General features: G+C 33.2%; 2 protein-coding genes across 2 annotated transcripts; both read right to left on the bottom strand.

Annotated features, from left to right (window-relative positions):
- Positions 1 to 3,534: 3,534 nt before the first annotated feature.
- LOC133673075 (elongation factor 2-like) lies at positions 3,535 to 7,037 on the bottom strand. Its single transcript, XM_062093703.1, has 3 exons — positions 6,931 to 7,037; positions 6,536 to 6,665; positions 3,535 to 6,221 (listed from the first exon to the last, which is right to left on the bottom strand). The coding sequence occupies exons 2-3, from the start codon at positions 6,624 to 6,626 to the stop codon at positions 3,781 to 3,783; spliced, it is 2,532 nt and encodes an 843-aa protein (XP_061949687.1). The 5' UTR covers positions 6,627 to 6,665; positions 6,931 to 7,037; the 3' UTR covers positions 3,535 to 3,780.
- Positions 7,038 to 12,240: 5,203 nt separating this feature from the next.
- Positions 12,241 to 15,368, bottom strand: LOC133672289 (uncharacterized). Its single transcript, XM_062092667.1, has 6 exons — positions 15,216 to 15,368; positions 14,799 to 14,893; positions 13,763 to 14,024; positions 13,452 to 13,648; positions 13,094 to 13,281; positions 12,241 to 12,917 (listed from the first exon to the last, which is right to left on the bottom strand). Exons 2-6 carry the CDS (start codon positions 14,891 to 14,893, stop codon positions 12,631 to 12,633), a joined length of 1,029 nt encoding a protein of 342 aa, XP_061948651.1. The 5' UTR covers positions 15,216 to 15,368; the 3' UTR covers positions 12,241 to 12,630.
- Positions 15,369 to 16,906: the final 1,538 nt, after the last annotated feature.

Below are 16,906 nucleotides of genomic sequence, written 5' to 3'. Positions count from 1 at the left end.
AAAACTCGATTTTGGGGTCAACTAGGGGCAAAGTTAGGGTCACGAGTAGGGTTGATTATTGATCCGGGTCAACATAAAGATAAAAATAATTATTATCATAGTTTTAAAACCAACTTGGGGGTCGAACCAATGTAAAGCCATGTCACGTGTCAGTAGGGTCAACCCGAGTTGACCTAGGTGAACATAAAATAAAAATGATTATTATCATAGTTTTAAAACTTGATTTTAGGTTAACCTAGGACAAGGTTCGAAACATAGATCAAAAGAGTCAACTCAGGTTAACCTGAGTCATTTTTAAGGATAAAATTTGTTATCATTATAGTTTTAAAACCCGATTCGGGAGTCAACCAGGGCAAGACCTAAGTTATAGGTCGGAAAGGTCAACACGAGTTGAATGAGTCACTATATAGATAAATATTTTGTTATTATCATGGATTTAAAACCTAACTTGAGAGTCGACCAGAAACGAGGTTCAGGTCACAATTCAAGAGGATCAGTGTGGCTTACCTATAATTTTTTAAATAATAACAACCTTGTTTTGATCAATTTTTTTGTTTAAAAAAGTCAACGGTTTTTTATTTGTGTTTTATCTCATGTTTACCTGGGTTTTTGATCGAGTCAGGTTGAGTTAATTCTTTCTTTATTTTTTCTTAAACTCAAACCAGTCCAGGTCACAAGTCAACCCGTCGAGTTAATCCTGATTTTATAACTAGAGTTATTATAATATTATTAATTTCAACACTCGATATAAACTAAAGTAAAAAAAATCTATTTTTAATATGTAAATCACACAACAATACATATTAAAAGTAAAATATATTTTTTTATATTTTATCTTATTTTGTTCATCTTAATCCAACAAGATATAAAAATAATTATTTTATTTTATATATCATTACATATTATAATTTTTTCACGTCTTTTTTTCTTTTTTGTCTTTACTCCTCTATTTTCATTATCTTTAATTTTTTTGTGTCGCGTAATTAAATGCTACGAACAGTCCTTGCATTCCGAGAAAGCCAGAACGCGGTATGGGAAGGTAGAGATCAGCAAATTTGCATACAAATTCCAATCGTTGTATTCATTTATATTGTGTCATTTGATTAAGTGTAGAAGTTTCTTTTTTAGCGAAGAACGAGCAGAAAAGCTGATATGCCATGACATAGTTATTAAATCTAAACCGATTCGGCAGGTCAATCTAGAATTGGTTAATTTGATGGCTAAACTGATTCGGGTAAAATAAAAAACTAGCAATAAAAAAATATTAGTCAAACTTGGTCGATTTATCGGGTCAACTTATGACTTGGGCATCCTGAAAAAACTAGGTAGAGACCTGTTTTTTTTAATGTATTTTTTCTCTTAATCAGATTTTTTTTTTCATAATTTTTAGTTGGTTATTAATCATTTTCAAAGTTTACTATATAAATACTAGAAGAATATTTTATTTTTTCAATATAAGATTTGAAACCCTTTAGTATATATACTTTATGTTCATAAAAAAAAATTATATTTTTTCAATATGAGATAAAAAAATCTTTTTAATTTAAATACTTCAACTTAAAAAAATAACATAATATCTTTTTAATATTGAATAAAAAATCTTTTGAAATAATCTTTTAAACTTCATTATTTATAATATGTAAAACTTATATTCACATAGATTCTTTCTTATTTTTTTTTTATATGAAATATTAAAAGTTCAAATTTTTTTTAATTTTTTCAGGTTATTTTGAGTTGACTTGGGTCAACTCATGTAACTCGGGATCTGGCTCCTTGATCGAGTCAACCCTCAGGTCGGGTTTAATAACTATATGCCATGAAGATAAAAAAAAAAAAAAAGTAAGAAGATATACTTGCAAGTGAGATAATTCATAATAAAAGTTTTTTTCGAGATTAAAATGGGTTTTTTTAAAAAAAAACATTTAGTATATTAAAATTAAAATTTTAACAAAATAATATCATTTAATTTTAAAAAAAAATTAATGAGCACACTTTAATCTTATTATACTTATGAAATGTGATATTTACATAATATCATGTTTTACAAAACAATATTAAATAAATTGATTTTGGGATTCCACCAGCTACATCCAATTATTTCATAACAAAGCTTGGAAAGGCCAGCCATGTCGGCTCATATCTCTTCATCTTTTTATTTACCCAGCCACTCTCGTACCAAACTGCTAATGAACTTTATTTATTATTTTAAAATATATTAAAATAATATTTTTTTATTTTTAAAAAATTATTTTTAATATTAACATATTAAAATATCTAAAAATATTAAAATATATATTAATTTTAAAAAAATTTAAAATATTATTAAAATGCAATGATAAACATGATCGGAGAGAATCATTATTGCTGAATATATTAACAAGCACATGTAAATAATGGAACTGCAAAGTTGAGCAAAAATCATCAAATAATAAACCCGTAGTCCAACTCATCTTTTAAGTGTTCCGGCAAGGAGGAGATCTCTTCCTCGGCAAGAGATCCGGATTCTCGATCAAAGGATCAAAATTACAAGAACACACCTTGGAGCACAAAATGTAACAGACCTCAATTACTAATCGGAAAACATAATTAAAAGTCGGCGTGATATTGATGGACTTCTAGGTTGCAGTCTTGTTTAATATTATTTATTCGAAGTGTGGGATGGTTTGTGATGCAATAAAAGTGTTCAAGAAGATAAGAAATCCCGATGTGGTGGCCTGAAGTGCCATGATCACTAAATTCGGGGTGGCTGGCGATCGGAGATGGAGTTTGTTGAGAGGGGAGAGCAGTCGTGTGGGAGTCGGCGGGTTCTATTAGATTTTTTATTTTTTTTTTAATTTGATGCCTAAACTGTAATATTTAATGTATAAATGCTTTTTAGTTATTAATTCAATTGTAATGACAATCCTATAATTTTTTCGGAGTTTCTTGTTGACTACTTTTTTACGAGAATTATAAATAGTGTCAAGCAAAGTGTAGTTTTTGAAAATATAAGACTAAAATGTAATCGCGTGCAAACTTAAAAAGAGTCATGGTAAATTTTATAATTATATATTAACTTAATATGTGTAATTTTTTTAAAAAAAATCTTATGAATGTTTAATAAAAATAAAATATTTTTTTATTATTTTTTATCATTTTTATATAATTTTCTCCCATGGGTTGTGATAAAATTGTAAGAAGTTTTTTTTTAATTGAAACTTGACTTTTTTAAACCATGCTTCTAATAAAAAAAAATTGCATGAATAAAAAATAATAGTTTTGATTAAAAGAATGCATTTTTCTTTTTAATTTAAATTTTTAAAGCCGTTAGGAATAATTATTTTAATTCGCTTTAATATTTATTAAAAAACACCACATAGTGATGAGAAAATCACAAACAAATCTTACCAGCTCCAGTTCCACTTCAGGAATTCAGGTCATAAAGCAACACTGGCTGAATCTGATCTTTTCAAACCAAAGAAACAATCACCACAAACAACATATAATAATCTGATGAGGAATGCACCCATTGAAAATTAAATATAAGACGATAAATACCCGAATAATTTAAACTTTAAAGCATACCAACTTCATCACAATATGACTGGAGTTTACTACGACACAACAAAACACGAGACAGAAAGAATTCCACCTGTTTCCACAGGGCAATTACTAATCCAGAGTAACGAAATTCAGAATCGAAGATAAGAAGACTGCAACAAACCAAGCAGCATCAATGCCACTCTGTATCGTCATATCTCTCAAAGCTAATCAAGTTTCTTGAACACCATCCTGAAATGCTCACAGCTTGTCCTCGAACTCAGATAATGGGGTCATCTGCTCCTTCAAACCCTTTCGCTTCCTGATTTCTGTAACAAGCTGTGCTGCTTGTGTACCGGCTTCCATTGGATCAGAAGACATCGTGTCCCAATGATCAAAAACACATTGTGGGAAAGCCTGTCCTGATGTTGCAGCCCTCAAAGTGCCGGAAAATCCAAAAGACTCGACAACAGGGAGGTACGCCTTGATATTGTACAGGGGGGTACCGGGCCTCTGCATTTCTTCAAACACATGACCACGTTTCTGGTTAAGAACACTGTAGATGCCACCAAGAGCCTGCTCGGGGGCTTGGATCTCCACCATGTACACGGGCTCAAGCAGCCTGGGCTTGGCAGTCAGCTGGGAGGCATAGATAACCCTCCTGGCAGTAGGAATGACCTGCCCACCACCTCTGTGAATGGCATCGGAATGAAGAACCACATCACAGACTTCAAAGCAGATACCTCGCATGTTTTCTTCAGCCAAGGCACCTTCCTTTGAAGCCCACTGGAAACCAGCAACAACAGAATCCTTGATTTCATTAAGGTACTGAACTCCCTTACACATATCAACAACCATGTTTGGCCCGGTGGTCTCAGGACCAAAGCACCAGATTTTCTTGGCAAGATCCTTGTCCCAACCAAACTCCTCGGACAAGATCTTGCCACGAATCTTTGGATCATCTCTTGGGCCAATACGTCCTTCATCAATAGCCTCTGCAAGCCCTTCTTCCATGGGGCGTGCCTCCATGTAGAGACGGTTGTGCTTGTTAGGAGATTTGCTCATCACCACACGGCTGGACTTCTCTATGACAGTCTCACGGAACGACACAACAGGGTCAGACTTTATGATTTCTGCCCCACCCATAAAATCATCCTGCAAATCCTTCAAACAGATCTCAAGATGCAGCTCTCCAGCTCCAGCAATGATATGCTCTCCAGATTCCTCGATGCTACAGACAACCATGGGATCAGACTTGGCCAAACGCTTCAGACCTTCCACCAGCTTGGGGAGGTCAGATGCTACCTTGCACTGAACGGCCACACGCACGACAGGCGAGACAGAGAACTTCATAGCACGAATAGGGTGGGCATCGACTTCCTTTTCATTAGTTAAAGTGGCATTCTTAGTGATAAACTGATCCAGTCCAACCAAGGCAACAGTGTTACCACAAGGCACATCCTCAACAGTTTCTTGCCTCTTCCCCATCCAAATGACAGTCCTCTGCACACTCTTCACATACAAGTCCTTCTTCTCACCAGGCACAAAGTTTGGTCCCATGATCCTAACCTTCAGACCAGTTGTTACCTTTCCAGCGAAAACACGCCCAAAGGCAAAGAACCTACCCTTGTCAGAAGCAGGAATCATCTTAGACACGTAGAGCATGAGGGGGCCATTAGGGTCACAATTCCTGATAGCATTGGCATAAGCATCATCAAGGGGACCCTCATACAAGTTCTCCACACGGTATCTCTGAGCCGTTGCAGGAGAAGGCAGGTGAAAGATCATCATTTCAAGCAGAGCAGTGCTTGCTGGCAGCCAGGTCTGCATCACACGCTTCATCAGAGGCTTTCCCATCAAGTCCTTCTCATCAGACTTCATGACAACACCAAGCTTTTTCAGCATGGGCCACAATTTATCCTTCTGATCATTCATGCACGTGTTAATAATCTGTTTGATTGGCTCATAACAAAACTGCACAAAACCACGCTTGCAAGTAGCAGAACCAGTGTTCTTGCTGGTCCACTTCTTGGTAGCAGGATCAAAAAAGTTCTCGCCCCACAGCCTCTCCATCATCTTAGACTCATCCACTCCAAATTTCGAGGCATACATCTTGGCAAAGTTGGTCAAAGTGAAAGCCCAGCCGTGCAAACCAGCAGAGAAAGCAACGGTACCCTTCTCAGGGTAGACTTGACAGTCACCAAGGAGGGGATCTTCATAGGTTGCCATGATGACATTGGCATTCTCAATAACCCTAGAAAATGTCTGAAACGCCTCCTCTCCATCAACCTGGAGCTCCAGGAAACACCTGTCCATCTTGTTAACTGTCAGGACAGGCCTGATCCTCTCACCCAAAGCCTGTCGAAGCACAGTTTCAGTCTGGACGCACACACCCTCAATACAGTCCACAACGACCAGAGCGCCATCAGTGATACGAAGAGCAGCTGTGACCTCAGATGAAAAGTCAACGTGTCCAGGAGAGTCTATAAGATTGATAAGATACTCATTTCCTTGCCTCTCTCCCTTGTAGCTCTTGAGGGCTTCGTCTGACATCTCATAGTATAGAGAGATACCAGTAGATTTGATTGTGATACCACGTTCTGCCTCATCTGCCCGGGTATCAGTCATTCGAACATCACCAGCAACCTCTTGGGCAATGATACCAGCAGCAGCGACAAGAGAATCAGTGAGAGTTGATTTTCCTGCAAAGGAATAAAGATCAAATCCAGCCCAACAAAGAATTTCACACATCAAAGCACAAACTTTTAAAAACAGAAGTAAAATAAGCACATAAATACCAGCACAGACGTAAAAAAATATTAACCTAATATATTGGAGAATATAAAAAAGATAACCACTGCCAGGAAAAAAAAACCCTCAAGAAAGCACATGCAGATTTGATTAAGGAACAACAACACCAAAGTTTCCAGTCAAAACCATAAAGTATACGCATCCAATTTAAATGGTTCGATAATCGATAAGAAGATAAATCACATAAATTCAAACGAAATCCTACCATGATCAACATGAGCGATAACGGACATATTACGGATGTTGTGCTTGAAGTCCATAATACGCCGAAGCTCCTCTGCTGTAAACTTCACCATCTTGTCTAGCTCCTAAAAATTTAATTAGGATGATAAAACCTGCACAAACACAGAAGCAGCAGCAGTGTTTCATCAAACCCATCAAAATGTTGTCCAATCAATCATGTTATGATCTACTCAACACAAAATCAAGGATACATGAAGAACCCAGTTGTTAATAAGGCAATAAAAGAAATCAATAAATATTTAACACTAATAATGATAGCCATTAGCTGCACCCAAAAATAGTTTATATATGTGTTTACTAGCAGATCTAGATAGAGAAGACAAGAGGATGAAGGAGCGAAGGGAAGAGAGAGCTTACAGGGACGAGGAGGCGGCGAAAGAGTGAGAAGGAGAGTAGTTTTTTAGGGTCGCTCACTCTATCAGAAAATGCATGAGATGTGAGAGCTGCAGTTGGCTAACATTAGGGTATTTATATGTGCTTTGACTAGGGTTTTGCATTTTTGGTAGGCTAGGGCTTTGAATTTTTGTATTGGGCTGTAGTGCTGGGCTTTCATAGTTGTGGCATTTCACAGTCTGCTAACAAAAACCCGATTTTACGACGAATAGATATTTGAAAGTTGTCTATTTCCCTTTTTCATGTCCCCTTATTAAATTAAAATTATTAATTAAATTCAATTACCTATTAGTGTTTCTCCCATTTTGCACTTGGAAAAAGAACTCTTATTAGTTACATTAAAAAAAAAAACAAGGGTAACATTGTCATTTTATAAGATATAAATGTCAATGTATAATTGTTGGAAGGTGTAAAAAGTTTTCTCATAAATTGATTAAACTTGGAAATACTACATTACCCTTGAATAAAACAAATGCTTATACTCAGGGGTGCAATGGGATTTTTAAATTTTTTATATATTGTAATTACTCCATTCACCTTGGACTTAAATTTTTTAAACCTTTGCTTTAAGGGCTTTTTCATATTTTTTCACATGTTTTTTTGTTATTATCAAATGTTCTTGGGGTTATTTTTTACTTTTCACACTTCATTTTTTTTTGTTGATTTAGGCTTTAGGAAGGGTTATTTTAGTCTTTCAAATTATTAAGAAAAGAAAGTTGTAAACTTGTGCAGAGTATACGTGTGCGCGTGAGGCACCCCGTCCCCCTAAGTCGACATGTGTGACACATCATGGTTGCTAAAAAATGTCGTCCAAGGTGTTTTTTGATCCTTAATGGCGTATCCAATCACATTGGATGGTGCATGTGAGTCAATTCACGTTAGTTTTATCTCGATTGAGTTTTCTTCTTCTTCTTCTTTCTTTTCCTTCTCTTTCTTCCTCAAATTGCATGTTAGCCGTGTAAAAAATTATATCAGCCCTACAATTATTTTTTCTTTTGATCCATCCTCTTTTCTCTTAATTGTAATTGTTTTATTTATATTGATTATTTCTAATTGAATTTTATTTTCAATTTCATCCCTAGTCATTTGATTTTTTTAATTTTTTTTATCAAATTTGGTCCTCATTACTTTAATTGATATTTGTTTTTTGTATTGAATCATTTTCTTGATTAATTTATGTTTTCAATTCCATCCCCTAAATATATTTTTTTATTTAATTTTTATTTTGAATTTGGTCGCAATTCTTTTAATTGCTAGTTTTTGAATGATTATTTTAATTGATTTGTTTTTTTTAAATTTCATCCATAAACATTTAATTTAATTTAATTTAATTTTTATGTCAAATTTAGTCCTAATTATTTTAATTGTTATTTGTTTTGGTGTGCATTGTTTTTCTTATTGATTTTTTTTCTCAATTTTATCCCTTAATATTTGTTTCATAATCTTTCTTATTTGTTTTTTAAGGTTTGCCTTTAATAGTGTCACCTTGATCTCATGATATGAGTCACAAATCTGAAAAAATAGTTTGAGTTGATTTCGATCTTTTTTTAATGCATTTTTTTCAAATATTTTTATGCGGTATTTTTTTTTTGTTTTTCTATTTATGAGATCATTTTAATTTCATGTTTTAGATCATGTATTTGATTTGTTGACCCGGGTTGTCTGCTAGATTTGCTCAAGGCTTTTTTTTTTCTTTTTTTATATCTTTCTATTATTATACCAACAGATGCTTATTCTTTACATTTTAAGTTTAGTTTAAGTTATTTGAAATTGTTTCCTCCCAGCCTAACTCTTTGTCTAAACCGGATTTAAAATTAAACTTATAGATTTTTTTTTCTGACATAACCTAAACAACTTGGCCAACCCGAATGACTAGTTAAAAAAAATCTAAAGATGAAATTGAAAAAATATAATGAAATAAAAAAAAATCTCTCAACTCGGCTATTTGCCAAGCTCAGATTTAAAATTAAGCAGATGAGATTTGCCTTGACGTGACTCAATCGAATGAGCCAGCCTAAAAACAACCTGAATGATTATTAAATAGAGTTTGAGGATAAAATTAAAAAAAAAAAAGTAAAAGACCTTTTAACCCGATTCCTTATCTAGTTCATGTTTAAAATTAAACATGTGAAATTTGTTTTAATATGACTCAATTGACTTAGTCAATCTAAAAATAACTCGGATGATTAATAAAAAAAAAAGATAAAATTGAAAAAAAAATAAAAAGAGAAGAAATGAAAAAAAATAAATTATGTCACTGTTCCCAACGTTTTTAGTTAGTCGTATAATTTCTTCGCACTGCCAACACTTAACAAGTCTTTTAAACATACAAATGCTTAAAAGCTCAGTGTACAAACACGCACACACACACCTCTACTTTGTGGTTAAGTCTGCTGGGCCATGATCAAGACTGAACGAGATAGGACAACTACTGTCTGTCTGGCCAGGTGTATTGGGCCACAGCCCATAATCAAGACTGGACAACTTCTGTTAGGTCAAAGTCTTTTAGGCCGCAAACCAGACAACCTGTTGTCCAGTCATACCTGTTAGGCTTTTAACCCTTCTTCTTCTTCTTCTTCTTCTTCTTCTTTCCAGGTAAATCCATGTGATCCCAAGTGATGATTCGATGCTGCATAAATACCCAGTAATCACCGAGTGTAAGGAATAATAAAGCCAGATCCATACGCATATAGAAAATATATGAGAAAACATCCTCCTATATTTCTCGTTATTCTCCTTACACACAATTCTCTCTTTTTTTTACTTTACCATCGTAAGCATCGAAGAATTATTTATTTATATAAAAGATTTGTTCTGCAGGAGAGCACAAAAATACTAAGTCCAGACACATATATTAGCTAAGAGCAATTAGGTAAAGGGTGAGAATAATTAGGCGAAGCTATTCAAGAGCACTACCTGATAATCTGGGTGTATGTCAAGTTTTCTTTAAATCATTGCATTTTTTTTTTAGTTTTATGTAATGATATTTTCTTTTTGTATAATCTGTTTATTATTTTAAGATACTAAAATCCCAATACACACGCAAAAAAAAAAAAAAAAAACGAAATATTACTGCTGTGCTATAAATCACGAGGATATAAATATGGTTGCAGCGATGAAGATGGATAGTGGTGATGATCATGGCGACCACAAGTCAATAGCAATAGAGGTAGCAAAGCATGCTGGGTGATGGTGGGAGTGGAAAGGCGGTAGTACATGTTTTGGAGTTGCTGGGTGCTCACTGCTCATTAGTCATGTCATTTACAGGGATGACGAGAAGAGCAGCAACACATCGGACAAAATAGGCGATTAACATGTAAAATGAAAAGAGAAGGTGAAACAAAAAGTTTTAGTAGAATAATATATATATATATATATATATATATATATATATATATATATATATATATAGTTGCTGTTTTAAAATGCTATATGAATTTAAATTTTGTTGTAATTCTTAATTGTGATATTTAATTAAATATTATACTTTTAAATATGATAAAATTTTAATTAAGTGACTTGTTTAACTGATTATTATAAACCGATACTAGTTCATAATAGTATGTTAAATTGACCGCTTGGTTAATACTGAAAAACAGAAGTAAGTTATTGTGTATCAGTTCATAATAGTCATCGACGCCTGGTTAACACTGAAAATTTTTAAGCTATATCTAAAATTTTATCTTACTTAAAACCTGCAAAGAATCACAATAATCAAATTGTACTATCATCAAGGATTTTTTTGTGAGTTCAATCAATAATTGTTCCAGGATTTATTCTTTTATTGCAAACAACAACATAGATAGTTTTTTAAAAGACTCCTCATATGAACCAAAAAGATATCAAGCCCTAAATTATTCATAAATAATTCATCATTAATTCAACAAACCATAAATTTACCATAAACTTCAAATTCAATCTAAATAATTATTTTATTTCAACTAAACCAAATATATATTCATATCAATATAATATGTTTATCTTACTTGTTAGACTAGAAAAAAACTGGGCGACAGTGACAATAAAGATAACAATGAATTTTAAACATAAAAATGTTTAAGAATGCTTAAAGAGAAGGATATACTCGATCTTTTGTTGTTTGAAAGGGAAAAAAAAAGTTTGGTGGGTTTTTTTAGAGAGATAAGAGCCGGGGGTGTTGGTCGTTTTGGAGAGAAAGATAGGGGAGTTGTTGTGTCTATGTGTTCTTCGATCTAGAAAAACTTAAATTTTAATTAATGTCGTGTTTTTAAAACGCGACATATTAAATTATTGTGTTTAGTAATAATAATATTTAATAAATATCATGTTTTAAAAGTACAACAAGATAAAAGTATGTTTTTCACTTTCGATTTTTAAATGGTATTATTTTATTAAGATTTAAAATAATATGCTAATTAAAAAAAAAACCTGCTTGACGGTAAACACTAAAAAGAATGAATTTTCATGGGAGGTAACCACAACAGATTTTACATATAGTTGACACATGTTTAACATGACTTTTGACGTTTGAGTTGTAATTCAAAAATTGTTTTTATAAATAAATTATGAAAAAAATAATCAAAGATGACTTTGAATTAGTAACATATTTAGAACCCCTGAAAAGCCCTTTTACACAAAACATACTTTTTTCTAGTGATTTTAAATTGTTTTTATGTATTAATATTAAAAATAAATTTAAAAAAATAAAAAAATATTATTTTAATATATTTCCAAACAAAAAATATTTTGAAAACAATCACTACTATAATATTAAATAAGCTCTTAATAAAAAATAACTCAAGGTTATAATTTATAAGTTAAATATACAAATTTTAACTTTTAATTAATTTTAAATTTTAAATTAATTTTGTAACGAGCTTTAAATTTAAATCAAAAGTTATTTCTAAGTCAATATATTTATAACTTTTCTTTGACTTGGAAGTAAAAAAATAAAAAAAAACCAAATTGGAGTGCTAATAGTTTTAGTTGAACTCCTTCAAACTATAATTCTTTTTGCTTTTATATTTTGAAAATATTTTGAAAAAATTTAAAATTTTTTATTTAAAATTAATTTTTTAATTTTTCATATCATTTTAATATATTGATATTAAAAATAATTTTAAAAAAATAAAAAAATATTATTTTAATACATTTTTAAATTAAAAACACTACCCATACTCATGAGCTTGATAATAAAATATTCTCGACCCCAAATTAATACAAGTAAACAAGTCAATGCACAAATGGGACTCAATTCATTTACATCCTAAAATAGCACCTTACTTAAATGGTTAATGATCCTTCAAATGACAATTAAATTATTTATCAAGTGATACAGGATCTCAGATCAACATGCACATCCGGAAAACAAAACCTAAGCATTGATACACAAGGATGCAGGAGACCAAAGTATGGGATACAGGGGGTAACATCCTTCTGTAATAGTGCGATGCTTTGAGATAATCCTCCATGAAAATAAGAAAGAAGAAAGAAAGAAAAAGATTAGGAAGATCTGCACAAGCTCATGCTCAACTACAGAATCCCATCCTGCCACATAAATCTTTCACCAGAAAAGGAGAGAAGACTACAACACAGACAAAATATGCCAAACCCTCTAAACTATCAAACTTTGCTGCCAGGTCTAAGAAAAGGTCAAATAGGTTTGCCTGTTTGTTTTACTATATGCTACTTGGTCTTCTTAAGGAGATTAGAGGTGCGGAACTCGGCATCATCCCTGATGAAACTCCACCAAATGTAGGTAAGAGGGATTGTGGTGGCATGCCAAAGCGCATGGGCATCCACATATCCTTCATATGGAGGGAAATCATAGATTTCTAAGAGCATTGCCAGGCCACCTCCAATTACCACTACCCACAACTTCCAGCGAGAAGGATGGCCGGTGACACCAGCCCAAATCGCCCACAGGAGAAGCTGAGCAACTGCCATCACAACACAAACTTGCATGTTCCACCCTGTAAGATGTCAGGAATCTTGTCAGTTTCTTACCACTTACTATGAGAAAACCTTGTGTAGCGTGGAAGAAAACCTTAGTTCCTTGAGTAATTGTAGCCATTTAAGAATGATTAGAAACATTTTATGTACTAAACCTTGGTCTAGAAAGAAGACAAAAAGAGAATGGATGCAATACCGTAGTCTAGTTTATAGAAGTTGATGAACAGTATATGAGTAGTCAGAAAAGCAAGTAGTGGTGCGGCAACCATGACCCTTGCAGCTTCATCCCTCACATTGAAACTTCTTAATATAGACATAATTAGTGAGTACCCTAAAAATGCCACTGCAGAAGAATAGTCTAACTTTTCTGTCAAGTCCACATCTCTGCATTTCAAACAGACAATGCAAGATAAGAAACATAAAATTGAACATGGTAAAATAAAAAAAAAGTCATGTATGCATGGATAACGAAAATGAAAAAAAAAAAGAAAAGAAAAATTAAATAATGATAAAGGTCCTCACAAATGAAGTCTGATTAAAAAGAAGAACCTCACCGGCTATGGAAAACAGCACTCCAGAACCAGGAGTTCAATGATAAGAACCCATAGATATGCCACAAAGAGGCATACTCATAGTAGGCCTTTTTATCTTGTTTCAGAGGCAACTTGTAGTAGAGAAGAATGAAAAAGGATAGCCAACCATGGAAATGCATTGCAAGGTTAAGGGCAGAGAAAGCAACAGAAACAGGCTCCTGAGCACATAAACAATAGGTCATTAAGTTTTCTCGAGATTAATAGGATTGATCTTGAGCATCTAAGAAGAAAAGAAAAAGGCTAATGAGAATAGAACTACTAGAAAAGCAAACCTGAATTCCATATACACGCTTGAAGGGCCATTTACCATGGTACTTGACAGGACCATGACCAAGTGCTTCTCTTTCTTTCTCTCTATCCAGCATACAATAATAACGACAATCACTTTGGCAATCCCATTGTTTCCATTGCAAGTAAAGAGGTTCTTGCTTGTACCACGGACCATCAATGGAGACACCATCAGAAGAAAAATTGCAATGTGAAAAGCATCTTTGCCCCACACATCCAGATTTTTCACATTGTCCAACACAAGTCCTAATTTTCAGAACAAACAAAATATTTCAGCATGCACAAAATGGAATTATAGGAGATTATAAGAATTATACATAAGAGCAAATTACTTGATTCCACAACAGATAATGAGAAGAAAATACAACAGAATGTAAAAAGGGCACATAATCAGGTTGTTTTGAATAACAAAAACATTACTGAAGGGCGTTGAGGGACCTAATCTCATAGAAAACTGTAATAAGGTATTCTGAACAAGCACAAAATGATAGAAAAGATAGCAAAATAAAACAAACTTGAAGGTGCTGTAATGGTTCATGAATATATCCTATGAGAAAATATTTGTTAATGAGAATGTACACCAAATAAATGGTGGAACAGACCAAAATTACTGAACCTAACACTAAAGGTATGAGAAATAGCTCAGCAGTGACTGCTTTAAAGAGTAGCTAGTACAGCAGGACTGCTGAAACAAGCAGGCAAATATAAGAAATACCGAATTCTTGAATGTTCAGCACATCCGTATCTGCCCACGAAATTAATTCATGCCTCTTGTGCACATTGGGTGACCCAATGTGAGAGAAACAGCCACACATTTGAGGGTGTAGAAATCACATTTACAGGCTCAAAACTTCCTTTGTCGATATATCAAATTGTGCAATTAGCATTATAAAAAAACTAGATTTGTTCCTTCTGTTACATTGGTGTGTGGACGATTAATAACATTACTGAAGAACAAAAAAACATGGAACCAGATGCACATGAAGTAATATAGTAATTAAAGGAAGGGTCAAAATTTACCTGTAAATGGGATCAGAATCCCCAGCACTAGCATCTAAGGTTCCAACAAGACATGAAAACACCAGAAAGAAACCAACCCAATATCGATCTACCATCTAATAACAATCATCAAGAATTAGAAAGCTTGAATCTTGCTAAGAACAAATATGGGCAAAAACAAGCAAGAGACTAGAAACTCAATCTTTTTATTAACAATAAATACAAAAGAAGAAGAAGAAGAAGAAACAAACTTTCTTTGACAATTGGATCATGCATTTTGAGAAACAAGCAAATGGGCTCACATTAAACATAAAAACAAAAAACTACAAACTTTACAGTAATTGATTCAATACAGTTTTTTTTTCTTTTAAAATAAGGATCAAAATGTGAGCTTGAAGAGATAACCAGCATAATAGATCAACAAAACGGGCGCTTTACCTTACGTTTCTTGAAGAACACAGATGTTCACTTCGGAGTGATTTACAATCTCTCAAGAGAGATTCTCAAGAGTTTTGGGTCAGAGCGAGAAAGTAGAAGGGTATACTAAATGGTTTCTTGGCTTAATGGGCCAGAAGATAGTGGCCTGAGTGCTACTCTTTACTTCTTCTTCTTTTTTTCCTCTTATTATTTTTATGGTCGGGCAACTTAAATTATTTTGTTATTTAATAGTAAGAGATACTTTTAAATTAATTTATACACTAATTTAAATTAAATTTCATCTTTAAACAATTTAAAAAACACCTCACCTGATTGCAATAAAGTTTCAGTTCAACTTATTCACTGTCCAAGCCAACACTTCAAAATTAGCATTGTACTTTAAAAAGTGTACAGCGTGATGATTTTATAAAAGATTGAGATAACTTTGGAATAAGGTTTACAAGTTAGATAATTAATTAATTTTTTAATTCTCACAATCTAATTTATATTTTTTTAGCTAAAGTGGTTTGTTGTTGATATTTATAAAATGTTTTTCTTTAAGATTTAAAAACTCTCAAATGTTTAAGTATTTTTCTAAATATAAAAAATATAATGATATTTTAGAGAGATAAATTCTGAAAAAATATATACTAAAAATATTGAGAATAAAAAAATTATGAATTCTTTTACTTGGATGATTCAAGAAGTATTTATATCCCTTGAACCTTATCTTTTTGCTAGAGTGAGGGGTTGAAGAGTCGTTCCATCCTTGTAAAGTAATTTTGTATTGTGAGCTGTGTTCTACTCATTTTATCCAATTAAGAGATGGATATATGGTAAGCCATGAGAGACTTTAATACACCTAATGGTGTTGGTGGAATATGAATTTGCTTAATTAAGTTTATTTGTTGAGAAATAATTCCTTTAAAATTTATGGAAAAATCTATAGAGGTATGGCGTTAGATTCAAGCATTATATTTGAATCCATGGATGTAGTGGGTCCAACCATGTGTTAGGCCTGAGCAAACAAGGAGTACCTGCCCATACTTGGGATACAATGGCAAAAAAATCTTCGGGCTCGACACCTTTAAGAGACGCACGCTAGGCCTAGACGCTGATGGGTCTAGCAAGCGCCAGGCCTAGCTGCGCTTAGGCTTGTGCACTACCATGCTATGAAGCGCTTGTGTCTGACATGCGTGAGACCCAACATCGTCTGGAGTTGACAAGTGCTACCAGTATGGCGCATCTGTGTTGGGGTGTGTTGGGGGCTAATGCGTGCCAAGCCAGCGCACCCAAGAGTTCAGTAAAATTATATCAATGTGTTTCCCTCGATTCGATATTTGTTTTGGAAACAATATATACAAAACATTTACTGATAAAATACTGGTTCATCAGTAGGTCTTTGCGATATAATAAAACATGGAGACTTTAATTAATTACCCAAATTGAGTAGAGTGGTGAGTTTTTCTTGTACAAGAGAGGGTGTATAAACTGGACGCATAACTGAAAAATATCATCATTACTGAAATAAATTCTACTCAAACAAAAATACCAAAAATCCATACTTAAAAAAAATCTAAGAGTCTAAGGGTACCACGCCTATTACTTAGAAAAATTTCTAATAGGTGGAGAAATCCATGGAGAAGTTGTACTTAGAAATATGAAATATTTCTAAGTGGATAAGATGAATCCAATGAGAGGAGAGCCTACAC

Source organism: Populus nigra, chromosome 14, assembly GCF_951802175.1.
Source record: "Populus nigra chromosome 14, ddPopNigr1.1, whole genome shotgun sequence".
Taxonomy (NCBI): Eukaryota; Viridiplantae; Streptophyta; class Magnoliopsida; order Malpighiales; family Salicaceae; genus Populus; species Populus nigra.
Note: the sequence above shows the minus strand (reverse complement) of the source record. Positions and strands in the feature narration are given on the sequence as shown.

Bases quoted from the DNA above. Each gene is read 5' to 3' on its own strand.
- LOC133673075 (XM_062093703.1), bottom strand. From the start codon at position 6,626: ATGGTGAAGTTTACAGCAGAGGAGCTTCGGCGTATTATGGACTTCAAG. The intron at 6,222-6,535 runs GTAGGATTTCGT...ATTCCTTTGCAG, and splicing joins TATCGCTCATGTTGATCATG to GAAAATCAACTCTCACTGAT.
- LOC133672289 (XM_062092667.1), bottom strand. From the start codon at position 14,893: ATGGTAGATCGATATTGGGTTGGTTTCTTTCTGGTGTTTTCATGTCTT. The intron at 14,025-14,798 runs GTAAATTTTGAC...TCTGAAAATTAG, and splicing joins GATTCTGATCCCATTTACAG to GACTTGTGTTGGACAATGTG. The intron at 13,282-13,451 runs GTGAGGTTCTTC...TTTGAAATGCAG, and splicing joins AGTGCTGTTTTCCATAGCCG to AGATGTGGACTTGACAGAAA.